The 16920-nt window shown below is 38.4% G+C and overlaps 1 protein-coding gene across 4 annotated transcripts in view; it reads right to left on the bottom strand.

The window, feature by feature from the left end:
* Positions 1-2556: 2556 nt before the first annotated feature.
* Positions 2557-16920, bottom strand: part of LANCL1 (LanC like glutathione S-transferase 1) — a 30597-nt gene continuing 16233 nt past the window's right edge. For all 4 annotated transcript variants that reach the window (XM_010960064.3, XM_010960063.3, XM_045520474.2 and 1 more), the window contains exons 5-10: positions 10470-10605; positions 9787-9933; positions 8793-8975; positions 6791-6967; positions 6275-6347; positions 2557-5679 (exon numbers count right to left, since the gene is read on the bottom strand). In XM_010960064.3, coding sequence (XP_010958366.1) covers positions 5603-5679; positions 6275-6347; positions 6791-6967; positions 8793-8975; positions 9787-9933; positions 10470-10605 — 793 coding nt within the window. In that variant the 3' untranslated portion in view covers positions 2557-5602. The remainder of the gene's footprint in view (positions 5680-6274; positions 6348-6790; positions 6968-8792; positions 8976-9786; positions 9934-10469; positions 10606-16920) is intronic.

The following is a 16920-nucleotide window of genomic DNA, read 5'->3' as shown; positions in this document are numbered from 1 at the left end:
ATTTATCTTCAGATTTAAACAGTCTTTTGTGAGCAGATGTCACCTTACACTCCTAATCCTAGCTAAATGCTGTACCTATCACATTCTAGCAGCACCAATAACATTGTTTGAAGTCCTTTAAATTAATTGCTATGTAGGTCATGAGCCAATTACTAAGGTGCTCTAGCAGATTGATTGAGCTCTCTCTTCAAAAATATTTGCATTTTTACAGGATTCCTAAAGAAAATGGATTTAACCTAAACCATTCATAAATCTAATGCTGGTTTTTTGAGAAGTTGTTCACTGAGGATGAGTGACTTTTTGTCCTCAAGTTTTCTTCCACCTACTCATCACCGAAGTGATCCAAATAAAAGAACCCTGAGTGCTTCTGCACTGGCTGAGTGGCTTTAAAACATCTTCTCCCTGCAGGAGTACTGAACTCCAATATCTCCAAATATGGACAGAAACCACAGGTCACAGGAGAGGCTTGAACACACTTGAAATCTGTGGAACAGGGGAAGGACTAGCTGGGGGATTAACAGGAGTAGGAGAACAGATTTCCTTGTCACTGCTTGTCTCTTCCCCGTCTTCCTCACCAGACTCCGAGCTGACAGAGGAGGGATGTATATCTTATGCACACAGAATGCCCCACCAGGCAACTTGCATACAACATACCCGTGTTTAAAGAATTTGGGGGATGAATGGTTTTAAAGTATTGCTCATGGCATGATTAAATAAAATGGCACCTATGCAGCATATAGTCAGACGGTGCCAGCAGTTTGGATTATATCAGCAAGGGGGTGATGTTAATTTCTGAATGCTGAATCTGGAGAGAACAATCAATATTAACCATCAACTTTCACTCTGAGCCACATCAGTATTTCTCTGGTTACAAATACCTTTCATAATATCCCAGCTCCATTAGAGAAGAGAAATTAGGCAACTGTGACACTACTTTATAAACTGATTTATCAAGAGTCCTGCCTTTGCCTGCATAATGACTAAGTGCCTCACAAATGCTTTCCCTAACGCGTATTTGTAGAGTGATAGAACATTAGCTACAGATTTAATGTCACCATGGTTATAATTTGCATGTGAATGAAAAGTTAACATAATGTAGAAATGTGAAATTAAACTGGTTGACTGTGAGCAGTAGTCCTGCTAAGATCCTTTCATCTATCCTCATTATTTCACCTCTTGCCTTATTGTGTTTGCTGCTTTCTCCCATTATTCATGAAATTGTCAGATAAATCCCAGAGGAGGCACTAGCACATGGCTTCTGGAAAATAGTGTTTGGAGAGCTTATGTAATGGGACCAGTGACGCCAACATGTTCTCCATTGTAAAAACGGCAGCGTTCCCTTGCCTTGTTTATTGACCCTCAGCTTCAGAAGGAAGAGGGGGAATTTGGATGGGAAGTAGAATAAGAAAGCAAATTATCAGGAGGCTGACTTGTAGGTTTTTCTCAGTTTAAATGATACTTATAAAAGTAGAGAATACATGAGACTTTTAGTAACACTGAATCCACAGTGGGAACTATCTTGGGAAAACAAATGACATAATGATTATTATTCTATTCAGAGACTATGAGGAGAAGCAGGGAGGCAAAGGTCTTTTCTAATGCAAAATTCAGGAAAAAATAAACCAAACTACTATGGGTAAGTCACAGGAGATGAATTATGTCTTCAAGTTTTGTTTGCTCATGAGGTTACAATTGTGGTGCAATTTAAAGTGCTTGTCATTATTTTTCTTCCAGTAGGAAGATGAGTCAGGGAACAGTAAACCAGAAAGCAGATCTCGCTGGCTTTACCCGCTGAAATGTGATCTTGTGGAAAGTTAGGGGGAATGCTCCAGGCATCACTTTGGAGTCTCTGGGTGGCCTCTGCACAGCACTGTCCTCTCATACCTCCTTGCCCACATCTAAAGATGTGATGCCACCATCTATACCTTTATTCAATCAGAAGAGCAAAATAAAAATAACTGCATTTATTCTTTGTATTATGAGTCATTCTAGCAATAGGCAAGTGAAATGAAGGGCATTTTAATCATATGTACCAGGGGACAAAATGTAGTTTGGAGGTGAAAGCAAGTATTTTATAGTTTGACAAGTTTTGGTGAGCTTGGTGACACTAAGCAGCTGTGTCATGAAAAGCAGCAGTACAGCCATGCCAGGTGGTTCGGCAGAACTCCTTTCCAACCTCTGCACACGCATTTTATGATTATGCCTCACTTAATCTCTCCCCCTCTTTTCAAAGTTCCTTTCAGAATTGGTCAGCTGGGAAATTAATTTCTAGAATTAGACTTTGTTACTAACCGCAGGCTGGATTCTCATATGTATGAGATAGTTAATATACTGCTCTGCTTGAAGCCTGGTAGGTTCCTCCTAGTTCTATAACAATCAGATTTTAAATATTTTCCTCTAATAAATTTTTACTTTCATAAAATTGACCCAATAATGAAGAAAAAGTCAGGAGGAAACCCTAGGGAATGAGGGTATAGAGAAAAGGCATCATTTACCATTGAAGGAAAATATTTCCTAAGCTTAAACCAGAGCAAACAAAAAGCACATGACAATAGATAGTCCTAATAAAATTTTATTGAGAACCAGTAAGTTAAATCCTTTACACAACATAGAAATACATATGATCCCAGCCCTTTCCAATAAATGGCAATGTAACATTGGCGTAGGATCCCTGAACATCCCGAACACTTTGCTTTACACCTGTAGGAGAGCAACAGCTCTTCTACAGCTTAACAATACAGAAATGGGGTGCTCTGACCTACTGCGGGGAGGCAGAACTGGAATTAGAATTCAGTATGAGTAGTGAAAGGACTACAGATGAGTTGGAGTAGCCAAAGGAGTAGATGAATAAATGTTTACTCTTCACGTTTTGTATTTCAAACTCAGATAAGAAAAGGCTGGGCATCATAAGATCAGGCACAAACTGACCTGAGGACACAGGAGCAAAGTCTATCTCTCAATTCAGTTATGCAGGGAAGTGGTAAAAAGAGAGAAAATGGCCACTTTTACCTAATACTCTGCCAAATAACTGGAACTGACATCAAAGATGAAAAGGGAGCCAAATGGCTCTAAGGATTACAGACTTCTTGATGGGACCAAAGCTCAATGGGACTGATGTAAATAATTGATCATGCTGTTCACTGAAACACATGACAGGATAAATGAATACTGCTCAGTAAGGTTTTAAAGCTTTGCTACTTATAGTCTTTGCATGGAGATGAGAGATACCTATTGAGTATTTTTTGGGAAACAATTTTGGGAAAGTTTTTTTTTTTTTTTTAACCAAAAAGATATCTGAGGGAAAAATGATGTAAGAGAAATAGAACCGAAATGATGCTTCTTTTCAAAACTAAGAAAGGTTCTAAGTGTAAGAAAGTGTAGAAGTTTCTTTCTGTCTCTATCATGGTGTTAGGGCATTAGTCTGAATTTTACAGCCTTTGCCTGAGTTTAAAATTCTATCCAACTTTCTTAGCTCTTAAACATAAATAAAATGAACAGCACAAATATAAAATCCTGCCAGTTTAATAACTCATAAAAAGCTAAAAAAAAAAGAAACCTCAATTAGATTTGTATTAATAAATTTGTTAATGGATGACAGCAATTAAACTGCAATCCAAATATGAACAAAAATCTTACTCAAAATGTTCTTCATCCTGCCTTGATATCTTCCTAGGGTTAAATTAATCAAGATGTTTGGAGCACTGTGATCAGTTTCCCCTGGTTAAGAGAAAATGTTTTGCTCTTTTTTCTTTAGTAACTATACTAGCTAAAAGTGCAGGTACGGTAGAGTAAGACAATTTACTAAACCCAATGGTCTTTATTCTTTCAAGTTGGACCCCCAGCCAAAGGCAAATTAGCTTTACCATGAACACTGACACCATTGATCTAAATGTTCCCGGGAAAGGCACATCGTGTACACAGCTTACCAGCAGCACTTCAGAAATCTGAGAGGCACAAGGTTATCCCCAACCAGCACAAGTCACAGAGGAATAAGGTAATCCTAGGAACTGAGCAGTGGGCTGTGTTTTAGATCCTACTGTCGGTAGCCTTTAAAGGGTCAATTTCCAATATTGGCTATTTTGGTGCTAAATGGAAAATAACAGGGGATTGCTACCCACAGGAACCAACATACACACAGTGGGGATTTGGTTCAAAGTTCCAATAAAAATAGCATTTTTTTGTGACTGAGGGAGCCATAAAATAGGCACATTTAAAATTCTTAGACCTCGTTTTTTAAAGTTGCAAAATGTTCCAAAATCAGTCAAAACACATAGACTATAAACAAGCCTGGGAAAGTCAGCATTGGCAGGAGGAGGAATGGGGGCTGATGAGCCAAAACATTTGTACAGAATTTGAAGCACCACGGATTCTTCATCTACCAGATAAATGCCCAATCCTGAAGGCTCAGAAATGGATGAATGTTAAAGCCTAGGATATGCAAAGAGACAGGATCCATTTGTTCTAAGTGTGATCACTGGATAATACCTCCTCAAAAACAGCATTTATATCAAAACTTCAGTGTTTTTGTTGAAGTTACTGAATATATAGCACCCCTCTCCCATTTTAAACAGAAGTAGAATGCTTTACTAATTAGTGAAAAGACCGTTATCTAGATAGACAGGCAGGACATATCTTAGGGCTTGTACCAAGCAGCCAGCATTTTACAAAGCATAGTCACTGCAAAGTTAGTAACTAACGCAAGTCAAAGTTTAGAAGGTCAGTTAGACAGGGTGGGCTCAAGTCCTAGGTCACAACTTATTCACACATAGAAAACTCATTTCCTGATCTTATATTAATTCCAGAGAACAAATAAATGTATGTAAGTAGTTCCAAAACACACTAGCTTATTTTAGAGAAAACAATAACCTGCTTTTGTTAGCTTATCTTGAACTAACCTTCAAATCAGAATTTTCACAATGACCATCATATTTCAGAAGTTTTTGATAAAGATGCTAGATTACAGAGCCTGGATGCTCTGCTAACAAAGAGAGGCAAATCTCAAAAAGTGTGTTGACTTCTAGTTTAAATAAGCATTGTGAATTTGAAAAATGGTGTTTAGGTCCCTAGCCCAGTTGGCAACTCTTCCAGTATTTGCCCTGGAAGCATAGAGTCGTATTTTTGTCCCCTTTCATAATCAACCACCTAGAGAAAAGCAAAGTCATAAACTATCATAAAAAATACTAAAGAGAAGAAGTGGAGGACAATATCCAACAATAATCATGTATTTATCTTCAATTACATTTAGTTTCTTCTAAACATTTTTAGAATAGTAACAGACGTTTATATTTATAAGCTTAAGTAAGAATACGGTTGCCTCAAAGGTCTGAAATAGATACATATATGCCCTCAAAATAGTACACATATCGCCTACCCTCTCTTTAGGAGAAGAATGAAATTAAAGTTAATTAAGCATTCCTTGGATATTTTAAAGTAAAAGTAAATGATAAAAAAGGAACTGACCTAAAGACAAATTCTGAGGAAAAAATCAACTAAATCAAGTACACAGTTTGACTCTTGTTCCTTGAAAAGCAACGAACACTTTAGCCCAGGTCTGATACACAGAAAGGCTCATGCAGTGAGTCGCAGGGGGCGGACTTTCTTTTTACAGTTCAAATGCAGGGAACTTGGCTTTTGTGGGCACGAGCAGGTCAGCCAGGAAATATATTGTTCCAGCCATTCCTGAACAAAAAGAAACAGGCAAAAGTTATTACACAAAGTGATACATAGAGGCATGAACAATATTAATATAAATGATTTGAATGAAGTGGGCATCTGTTTATATTTATATACGGTGCAGCTCAACATTAGAGGAGATCACTAGTGAGGTGCTCAGCCTCTTTATCCAGGAAGGAAGATAGGAGGGAGAGTGGACCCAGACAAGTTCAAGGCGCAGCCCTGCCGTTTACCATATGTGAGCTCCTTCACTGTGGCCCTACTTACCTGTCCGAGCCTAAGAAACCTCACCTGTGTGACATGAGGATAATAATGTATGTTTTTGCTAAGATGATTTATGATGACATCTGCAAAATGCCCAGCACGTCCCTGGCTCTACAAACAGTAATTACCATAATGAATCCTAGTACTGGGTCTGTGGTGGTCCATGCAGTAACAGATTGTGAATACTGAGTTATCGTATTAGGAAATAAAGAAGTAGTTTAAGAAATAACTATAAAATTAATTTGTTGATAAAACTAAAATACAAAAATACATTAATTACTAAGCAGAGAAGTAAATGTTGATACTAAAAGGCAACCAAGCAATGTGTGAAAAATACCTTCAAAGAGGGAGAAGGGGGTATCTGGTGTTCTGCATCCGTGTTCTCCATAATCTAAGCACCATTCAGCAAACTGAAAATGAGACCAAGTTAAATTACTGAAGTGATTTCTTCTACAGACCCCTAAAAATTGAGTGATTGTCCCCAAGAATTACTCTGAAAAGTAAAAAACTATCCCCACAGCAGGGAAAGGGGTTAATGCAGAGAAACAGCTGGACTAAAAGAGAGTATGAAGCATGGGAGGAATTTAATAAACTGTCTGAGCCACGCGTCCAAGGTTGTCAAAGGAGAAAGAAAGGGACAAAACCACCCTACATCTCCATAAACGCTGTTGAGTAGAATTATATCCTTTTTTAAAAAAAAGCTAATTCAACTGAATAGCTTTGAAGGTTTGCTTAAACTGTGTTTGTTCTATAGACATGGTTTAAAAAAAAATGAATTAAATCAGATTCATTAGAGACCCTTCCACACCCTCCTGGGCGAAGGTGCCTTCTTTTGGGTGGTTCTGCCTCCTACCTTGCAGGCCCTGTACAGGTACTTGGCGTCCCGTGTGAGGTTGTACAGCGTCAGGAAGGCGTAGGCGTTCCCTGCAGCGCCATGGCACAGCCCGTACCCCTTCTTCAGCAGCCCGTGCTGCCAGATCACTTCGGCACACTGATAGGCATCGTTGAGATAGCGTTCCTCTCGGAACACCTGCAGAGTTAAGGGACACAGTTTTATTACAGGGGGTATAAAAGAAACGTCTACTGACATTCTTTCCTGATAGGAGAGGAAGAGAGACAAGGTAAGAGAGGAAGGAGGCAGGTGGCTTGGCAAGAAAGGATAAGGAGTTTAGAGCCAGAGAGATGCGTTGTATCAGTGGGGACAAACTGCAGTAATTCACTAGCTTTGCTTTATTTGTTTTTAAGTATGAAACTGGGCATGGCTTTGTCTGCACGGTCTGAGTTTTGTGTGTGTGTGCGTGCGCGCGCGCACGCGCGCGTGCTGGTGTACGTGGGTGTCATTGGTGAAGTTGCCTTATTTTACTTGCAGTCTACTGTTATTGTTAGTCACTTTCCAAAGAACACTCCACTGCCTTCTCTGTAACGTGATGCCCTTCACTATTAGGAATTTTCTTTACATACTGGAGAAGAAAGTGTTTATAAAATTGATTATAAAAACTGATTGGATTAAAAACATTATACTTTGTTGGAAAAAGAGGTACACCTTTACAATCTATTGTGAACTCCTATATTTTGATCAAAGACTTGAGAAATATTTTCTCTGAGTAGACATTTTTAATATCTCACTATAAACTAAGTGGCCTTAAAAGTAGAATAAGACAGTTTTAAGTGTTTCCAATATATAAAACTTTCTGAAAGCAAAATTTGATATACTAATAGGTTATTTAGACTATGAGATGCCTATTTATAGTCTACAGATTTAAAATTTGTGGATTTGGCATCAATGACCATAGATATCTGGTTTACTTCCATTTATTCCCCTCAAATAAAAACCTTTTCTTCTTTGATTGTGGCTTTTCCATTAGAATGCTTTTAAGAAGTGGTATTTGCATTTTTTATTATGGTAAAATATACATAATATAAAAGTTATCATTTTAATCATTTAAAGTGTACAATTCAGTAGCACTGATTAAATTTAAAGTGTTGTATAACTATCACTGTTTATTTCCAAAACTTTCCAAACATCCAGACCAGAATCTCTGTACTCATAAAGCAATAATCTACCTCCCCATCCGCCCCCAGCCTCTAGTAACTTTTATTCTACTTTCTTTCTCTATGAATTTGCCTGTTCTAGATACCTCATGCTAAACATCACATCATAGAAGTGGAATATTACAGTATTTGTCCTTTTGTATCTGGATTATTTCACTTGGTATATTTTTGAGGCTCATGCATATTGTAGTATGGATCAGAAGTTTGTTCTTATTCATGGCCGAATAATATTCCATTTTGCATATACACCATATTTTGTCCACTCATCTGCTGATGGACACTTGGACTGTTTCCACTTTTTGGCTACTGTGAATAACGCTGCCATGGAACACTGGTGTACAGGCATCTGTTTGAATCCTTGTTTTTACTTCTTTTGGACATATACCTAGGAGTGGAATTGCTGGATCCTATGTTAATTCAATGTTTAATTTTTTGAGGAGCTGCCAAACTGCTTTCTGTAGCACATGACCACAGCAGTGCACAAGGAGAACTCTTTCTATTTTTAATTAAGCTCCCTGGATACTTACCTTGGCTTGGCCACTGATGCTATCTATAATCTTGGCTACTCTACTTGTCAGCGAGGCAGGCTTCTGTTCTATGAAGTAATGTCTGCTATGGTGCAGATGGATACTGTCAGAGTGAGTTATAATCCATCTAGCAAAGTGATTTTAGGTCCAACAAGTGATATATATATATATATGTATATCTCAATATATCAAGAATTATACAAAAATTAATTTTGAGTTACAGAATTTTATATTATGTTTTCCAACTTATTTCTAAAATGAGAAAATTCGTAGTACCTTATAGGCCTGAAGGAGCATGTAGATTACCCCAGGGGAACCATGGCACCAGTGGACTAGCAGATCTCGAGTATCGCCCACACAGGGAGGGTAATTGCCAGAAGGGAATTTCAGCTGGCAGACATAGTCTACACTGGGCTTGACCAGACTGTGTAACTTCGCATGGCTCACTTGAAGGCTGGGCTAAAAATGAGAAAGGGAATTATTAGTTCTGCTGAAGCAAACAGACCTTCCCAAGCCTCAGGGATGAGTTTTAAACCAGAAAGAGAACATGACTGAAAGGAGTTTAAAGTCATTAAGAGGTTTTGGATTCTACCCATTTTTTTCAGCTACTGGAACAAACTAAAATTAGGCTCTCAGTTAACACTTGGAGCCTTATGTATGTACTATTTTTCAGTATTTATTGTTATCTACATACATACAAATAATTTTCCTAAGCCAATATTAAGAATGTAAGAGAAGTTTCCTACGGTTTTAATACCATAAACATACTGTTGGGCATAGCATATTCAGCTATTTTTCATGTAAGTTACAAAATCCATTGAAAAAGCTCCTTAGATTTGCTATGAGTGAGCTTTAGGCAGCATATCGTCTTGAGTTTTCTATTGATTTTGTTCTTACTCCTGGAATTTGTTCATGGGTTGTGCCTTATAATGTGGAGTAATACTAACACAAGGCATCTGCTGAGAGAGCAGAGCAGAAGGGCACTTCACATGGAGGAAGAGGTTGAAAACGCCGTAGTATGCACAAGTGGACGAGGTAGGCAAGCATGGTCATCTACGACTCAAGCATCATCTCAAAGTGCAGCGCCTTTACATGTGCACACTTTACATGCACCTCGGCAAACGTTGCTCTTGCTTGTTTAGGCCACGTAATTACCAGGGGAGTGATACAGTTGTGGACAGAATGAAAACTAGAGCTGGAGCACCTGTCTTCTCCTCCTAGCAGGCACTGTCAGGAAGCACATTTTAGTCTCACCGTCATCACCTCTTACCTGCATCAGGTAGTAATAAATTCCTGCCAGGCCATGAGCAGCCCCCACGTAATATTCTTGGTACCATTCATACATCAGTGGAGTCTTGTCCGTGAAGTTTCTCTTTCTAGCTAGGTTTTCTCCAGAGGTTAAGACTGTTTCACAAATCTAGTGGGAGAAAACCAACTGAAATAAGGAAAGAACCAGAATAGAGGTAAAGAACTTTTTGCTAAGAGGTGCTGGGGAACATGGCAAATTAGACACCATCTTATGGCCACGGATGGGCACAGTTTGATTTTGTACTCAGAAAAGCACATGTGGCTATTCTGCCTAACAGAGGGACGCTCCAGAAGATTCTGAACTCTTTTCATTGCCTCTCACAAAAATTCACCTGTCAAAGGAAAGCAAAACTCCTTCAGGCACAAAAGGGACACCTGCACCGAGGAAGGGAAATCTGGCCCTTAGCTTTGCATGGGCTCCAAATTCTCAGATGGAGCAGCTGGACTTCTTACTCTGAGTCACTCCGTTTCCAACAGCAATCTACGTGAAGCTGCTGGTTCCCGGTTCATGCCTGACTTCAGAGGTTAAGATACACCTTACCTTCCAGGCACCTGGGATGTGCTAACTAGGAAATGAAACCATAAGTGAGGCAGATAGTTAAGTGGGATCCTAGAAAGACTCCAAAAAGTACAAAAACGTGGTACCTGCTGAATATGGCTTTGAGGAATCTTTTCCACTCCAAAATTCTTATTCACAAAAAGAAGAGCATAGATATAGCCAATTCGTCCGTAAAGCATTTCATTTGGAGCATGTGGATCAATCTTATTTAGGTGAATTAGCCTTGGAATAAAAACACATGCCTAAGATAATGTGAAAGGGATCAGGCAGTGGTAAATACTTAAAGATGGTACGTTTAAAACACACACATACAAACATATGTATATGATTATATATATACATGTATGAAGTTATTATATATTACTTTAAATATATAATAGTATAATATATAAAATAGAAATATTTTAGTATATTTACATATCATAACATTATATAATATCAAGTGGGCTGCCCCAGACCACAAAGGGTAATCAGGGTTCAAAGATTAACCCTCATCTAAATTTGTTTTCTTCAGTTCACAGTGGACCTCACAGATAAGAAATTTAGAGAAAGGAACTCATGAGAACGGCTGAGGCCACCTGCAGCCTCCCTAAGTCCCTCACGGCAGCATGCCCCAAGACCGGCAGTTGGGGTCAGAGAAGCTAAGAATTGCTGACTATTATAGCATTCAGCTTGAGGACAGGACTAAGTCAACACTCAAAAGGCCATCTGTGTCCATAAAATGAAATGCTTGCTGCACCCCAGTTGTCCCCTTGACTGGAGAGCTCCTGAATGTGTCGTCCAGCCTAGCTGAACTGAAGTGTCTGCACAGCAGCCTGGTCTGCCACTGTCGGTAACACACAGATGGCTCAAAGGCATCAGTCAGTCTCCCTGACTCCTCTGTCTCTCAGTTTCTGGTCCTTCTTGTTTAGAAATAACCATGGTTATCAATTTCTTGCATATTCCTGGAATTATTTTATGCATATATAAGCATAAAGCTAATAAGCTATTTACCAACACATCTTGACAACCACTCCTTATCAGCACACACAGAGTAGTCCATTCTTTATCACAGTTGCACAGTATTCCATTGAATGAATTTATTATAATTTATTAGCTCCCTATTGTTAGATTCAGTTCAGCTTCTAAAAAAATTATTTGGGTTATTCTGGGTTTTGATTCCAGGTAGGATGGAGTAAGCATACTCCACCCGGCCTCTCCCAGTAAATGCAGCGCAAAACCTGGAGAGAATGCCTGAAGCAGCTATCTGTGGACTGAAAAGTGAACAGCAGCAGGCAGAATAGGGTGACCAGAATCTGAAGTGCTGCCAAACCAGTAGTGAATTTACTGTATCTTCCCTTCTGGTACTTCCTTGGCCCAAACTCAGGGCAGCCTGACCCTGGAAGTGGGCATCAGAGGGCTGACAGAGAGAGCCCAGAAGAAGCCCTTCAGCTCTTCCTCAAGGAAGGACAGGAAAGGGAACTCTCACCATCAGAGAGAGTGGGTCAAACACCTCATTTTTCTTTATTTCCACTTTTCTTTTCTCTGTTCTTTCACTCCTCAGGCCACAAGCAATCTCCTGGTAGCAGCAGAAGTGAAGGCAGGAGGCGCCAACACTCTGAGTGGGGGGCCTGTCCTACAGATTGAAGGGACGGGTAGTCCCAGGAGTGGGGGAAGGCTCATGGCTTCACTTCTCTTTCGAGCCTCCCCATCACTTGGCCCCAAGATGCAGGCATTTTTGTGGGATGTATGTGGCTGAGTAGGGTCACCAAAAGCCTCAGATTTCTTTCCAGAGAAGCAAAAAGGGAATCCCAAGGAACCAGAAAGTAGGTAGAGTTCACAGAGGGATAAGAGCTCAGGGAAGTGAAGTGACTGTACTTGTAGTCTTAATTCTGAGAATGAGCTTTTTTTTTTTTTTTTTTTTTTTTTTGGTGAAGGGCAGCAAGTATGATAGATAGGGAAAATGTCTTTGCTATTTTAAATTTTTCATCACATGAAATTCTGAAAGCACATCGCAATTATCTATAAATTGTCCCTATACATTCAATGTGAGACCATTTAAATTATTAAAACAATTTAATTTTTTTGTGAAACCTGGCAAAATAATGTTAGTATACAAGAAAAGTATGAGATGAGAGAGCCATGGAATTCCAGAAAAGAGAAGTTATGAGAGGCCATTAGCCCTTCCAGAAAGTGACCTAACCTGAGATTGATTGCCTTTGGCACTAAATATGCTATTTAATCTCTAATCTCTGTACTTTAACTTTCTCATCTATAAAATGAATAGTCCCTTCTAATTTAAAAATTTATTTTTTTAAAGTAGGTAAGTATAAACAACACCTGCATATACATATGCATATATATATATATATCATCTAAGTTTATATACTAAAAATGGTTAATAAGTATTCAGAGTATCAAAAATCATACTCCTGGAGTGATTGGTTATATCTGAATTATTCTAACAAGGAATCAACATTCAGAGATACCTGTCACTTTAAAAAAACTTTATCAAAATCTACACTAGAAGATCTGATAAAAGCATAATAAGAAATGTTAGAAAATGGCTTTCATTGGTGGAACGGGGCGTGGAGATGGATGGGAGATCTGGGAGATGGTACAGCTATACCACTGTTGGATGAGTAAGCTCTGAGAAGGGCCGAAGGACAATGTGGCTTCTCTGAGCCACAAGAACAGGGTGGAGACTAATCGTATGTATGTGTGTGTATCTTCTTCCTAAGAAATGTTTGCACATTTGGTAGAATCTGGTTAACTGCTTGTGCCTTCATTTACTCAGTGGTAAGGTTATAGCTGAGAGAATACACAGCCCCTATCGCTAATCTCTGGAAGCTGCCAATGTCTACAAACAACACAAACAAGCAAACAAACACTTAACTGTTGCTGCCACCAAGCCATACATCAATAGGTACAGAGTCTTTGCTCTGAAGGAAGGTACTTGTGAAAGAGAAAATAATCCTTTCCCAACCCCTGCCCACCACTTCTACAAGCCTGTGGTGGTAGGTGGGGAAGACTTCATTAAAAATGAAGAAGACATGTTTTAATAAGCAGAATGAGATTTTAGTGACTAAAAAGGGCTGACAGTTATGAAAAATGACTGAGAAAAAGTTATAAGGGAACCTACTCCCCAGCAGCAAAGGGGGGTTTGGACAAGCATGGTTGGTTGCAGTTACTGACAAAGTTAAGCTTTTCCATATTACACTTCAGTCGATGGACACATCTCAAACTGGTTAAATATGCAAATACTGGCTCATATATATATATTTTTCCACTACAAACACAGGCGTTAAACTCACAGTGGAACAGTGGTTATGTTAGGAAGAGAGACACAGTGGTCAGAGGTTGCTATCATCTAATACTTTTTCTGACTTTTTCTCCCCAATGTCAACAGTGTTATCTGGCTGGTTATGGGCCTTTTTTTTTCTACTTCAGTATCACATACACAGCTCCACCCCCCCCCAATATTTTTAAAGAACTTAAATATATTTACTAAGAAAAATTCTATTTTTTTTTCATGTCAGAACTGGCAGGTCAGTAATGTTGAAACCTTAAGAAAATAAAATGTCTACTAGATATAAACTCAACTATTATAGTAAACAGAATGGACATCTCAAGAGTTTTGATAAGAATTTATTACCGAGTTTTAATATAAATGAATCAAATTGTATAGAATTTACATAATTCTATTGAAAAGAAAAAGCACTTTTGATTTACTTTTGTAAAGGGTATTGAAAAAGCTATTCAAAAAGGGAAAGGACTGTCAATTTTTAAACAAACACTGCTCTATGGAAGTTACTCGAAATAATTATTGCATTAGCTCCAATGATGTTCTCACCTAAATAAAATGTGCTTGAACCACTGAATTAGAAAACACCACTCCTTTATTTGCCAACTTTATGACCTGCGTTACCACTAGGTGGCGATACATAATTAGCATACCAATCATTTTGCCACCAAACTCATTTGCATCTGGAAAGCTCAAAGTAGATAGCAAGTACCTTTCAAATACTCAAAAATATTGTTCAGTGCATCTCATTAAGATAGTACTTAAGAAAGGAAGTATTTCATTTTTTTCCTTCTGGACTTGAATTCAAATCATTAAGACTGCTGGATCTAACTGGATCCAATTACTAAAGGTAGGACTTGCAGCTGCACGTTTTACGTGCTATATTCTTAAGATAAAATGAAGAAATAACAGCATTTATGAAACATAATGGTTATTTTATGTGTTTTCAGAAACTCTCAAACCTAGAAGCACATCATTGCAGCTCCATTTATTTGTTTTGCTATGTTGATATTAATTAATAGCAACTGATCTTTAGAAGAGACAAGTCACTGAAATGTCACTGAAGGAAGAATAAAGATATAAAAACAGGATAATTCTGTTTCACTCCTAGCAATATTTCCCCAGGGTGTTACTGGGGAGAGTTTTTGCCTTTTATTATCAAAAAGAAGTCCTTTACTTACTCCTGACACAACAAAAGAGAGAGGGTATACACTTTCTGACCAGAAAGCCTGAGTTCTTCATCACTCTAAGTACTGGCCCCAAAGCAAAATACATGTGAAGTTAGTCACTTAACTGGGCACAAAACAAGCAATGTTCTTTATTCGTGTAGTGGCACCAACTATCTATGCGTAGAAGGAAGGGAGAAAACAGTATAAATCAAGCAGTACAAAGAACTAGTGCTATTCATTATCCTCCCTGCCACCTCCCTCAGCCAACTGCAGGACAATCTGAGCAGAAACACACACACACACACTCACTCACTCTCTCCCTCTCTCTCTCTCACACTCACACTCCTTCTGCGGTGTCAGAGACCCTTTCCAAGAAAAGTGTAAATGTTCTCTTCATGCTGAATACAACTTGGGGGTTTTAAATATATCTCTGGAAGCCCTAAAATTCTCAAAATTCCAAAGTTAAGAATCCCTACCTTAGGGAAACTCTGATTTCTTTGGATTTCAGTTTCTCTGTCTAAGGATTAGACTTTCATTGATCACAAAGGCCCTTTTGGTTTCTAAAACTAAACATTATTATTCTTAAAGACCACTATATTAAGAAAATCCAGAAAAGGGACGCTGAAATATGATGTTGGCAGTGGATACCATACAGAGACTTTGAGTGTCTGTGACATCTCAAAATGGCTGTGTGATATGAGGAAGAAGGTTAGGTAAAAAAGTAAAATAAATAAGTAGGTTTATTAAATAAATCATGACATCAAGTATTTTTGGATTTCCTGAAATTGAATTGAAAAGACTTAGAGATTCTTCCTCTAAAAGGGAGGAGATGTGAAAGTAATTTACAAATAATTCTTTTCTTCTGTTCTTCCATGAACTCCAGAAATCTAAAAAATCAAAGATGCCCCAAAACATACACCATAAGAGAAATGCAAATTAAAACAATGAGATACCAGTACATAACTATTAAAATGGCCAAAATCTGGAACACTGACAGTACCAAATGCTGATAAGGATGTGGAGCAACAGGAATTCTCATTCATTGCTGGTGGGAATGCAAAGTGGTACAGCCACTTTGGAAGACTGTAACTTTTCTTACAAAACTAAACATACTTTTACCATATGATCCAGCAATCATGCTCTTTGGTATTTATCCAAAAGAGCTAGAAATTTATTTCCACATAAAAACCTGCACATGGATGTTCATAACAGCTTTGCTTACAATTGCCAAAACTTGAAAGAAACTAAAGTGTCCTTCAGCAGGTGAATGAATAAATCAACTGTGGATAGATCCAGACAATGGAATATTATTCAGCATTAAAGAATGAGCTATCAAGCCATGAAAATACATGGAGGAATCTAAACGCATTTTACTAAGTGAAAGAAGTCAATCTGAAAAGGCTACATACTATACAATTCCAACACTATGACACTCTGGAAAAGGCAAAACCATGGAGACAGACCTTTTTAAAAAGATCAATAGTTGCCGGGGTTAGGAAGGAGACAAGAGGAATTAATAGGCAGAGCCCAGAGAATTTTTAGGGCAGTGAAACTACTCTGTATGATACTATAATGATGGATGTATGTCATTATACATTTATCCAAACCCACAAAATGTACAACACCAAGAGTAAACTCTGTAGGCTGGGTGATTATGATGTGTCAATGTAGGTTCATTGATTGCAATCAGAGGACTGCCTGGTAGAAGATGCTGGTAACAGGGGAGGCTATGAGTGTGTGGGGTAGGGGGATGTTTGGGAAATACACCCATATCTGTGCCTTCCTCTCAGTTTTGCTGTGAATTGAAAACTGCTCTCAAAAGTCAAGTCTACTAAACAATGAAACAAAAACCCTTTGCTGGAATTGTAACTCTGCTTGTTAGCACAGTCAGTGGGAGCCTAACAGCACTGCATGCAGAGCTGCATGGCAGCAGACTTCTTAGCACAATTCTGAAAGAGTGTTCAGTAAACTCCAGTAAAGTAATAAATGTAGTTTATGAGTGCAAAAGTTTAGTAATCTTCATGAGTCACAAGCTTCTAGTGAGTTGCCCTGATTTGTATTAAAAATGAAAACCTGGATTTGCAT

This window comes from Camelus bactrianus, chromosome 5, assembly GCF_048773025.1.
Source record: "Camelus bactrianus isolate YW-2024 breed Bactrian camel chromosome 5, ASM4877302v1, whole genome shotgun sequence".
Classification (NCBI taxonomy): Eukaryota; Metazoa; Chordata; class Mammalia; order Artiodactyla; family Camelidae; genus Camelus; species Camelus bactrianus.
Note: the sequence above shows the minus strand (reverse complement) of the source record. Positions and strands in the feature narration are given on the sequence as shown.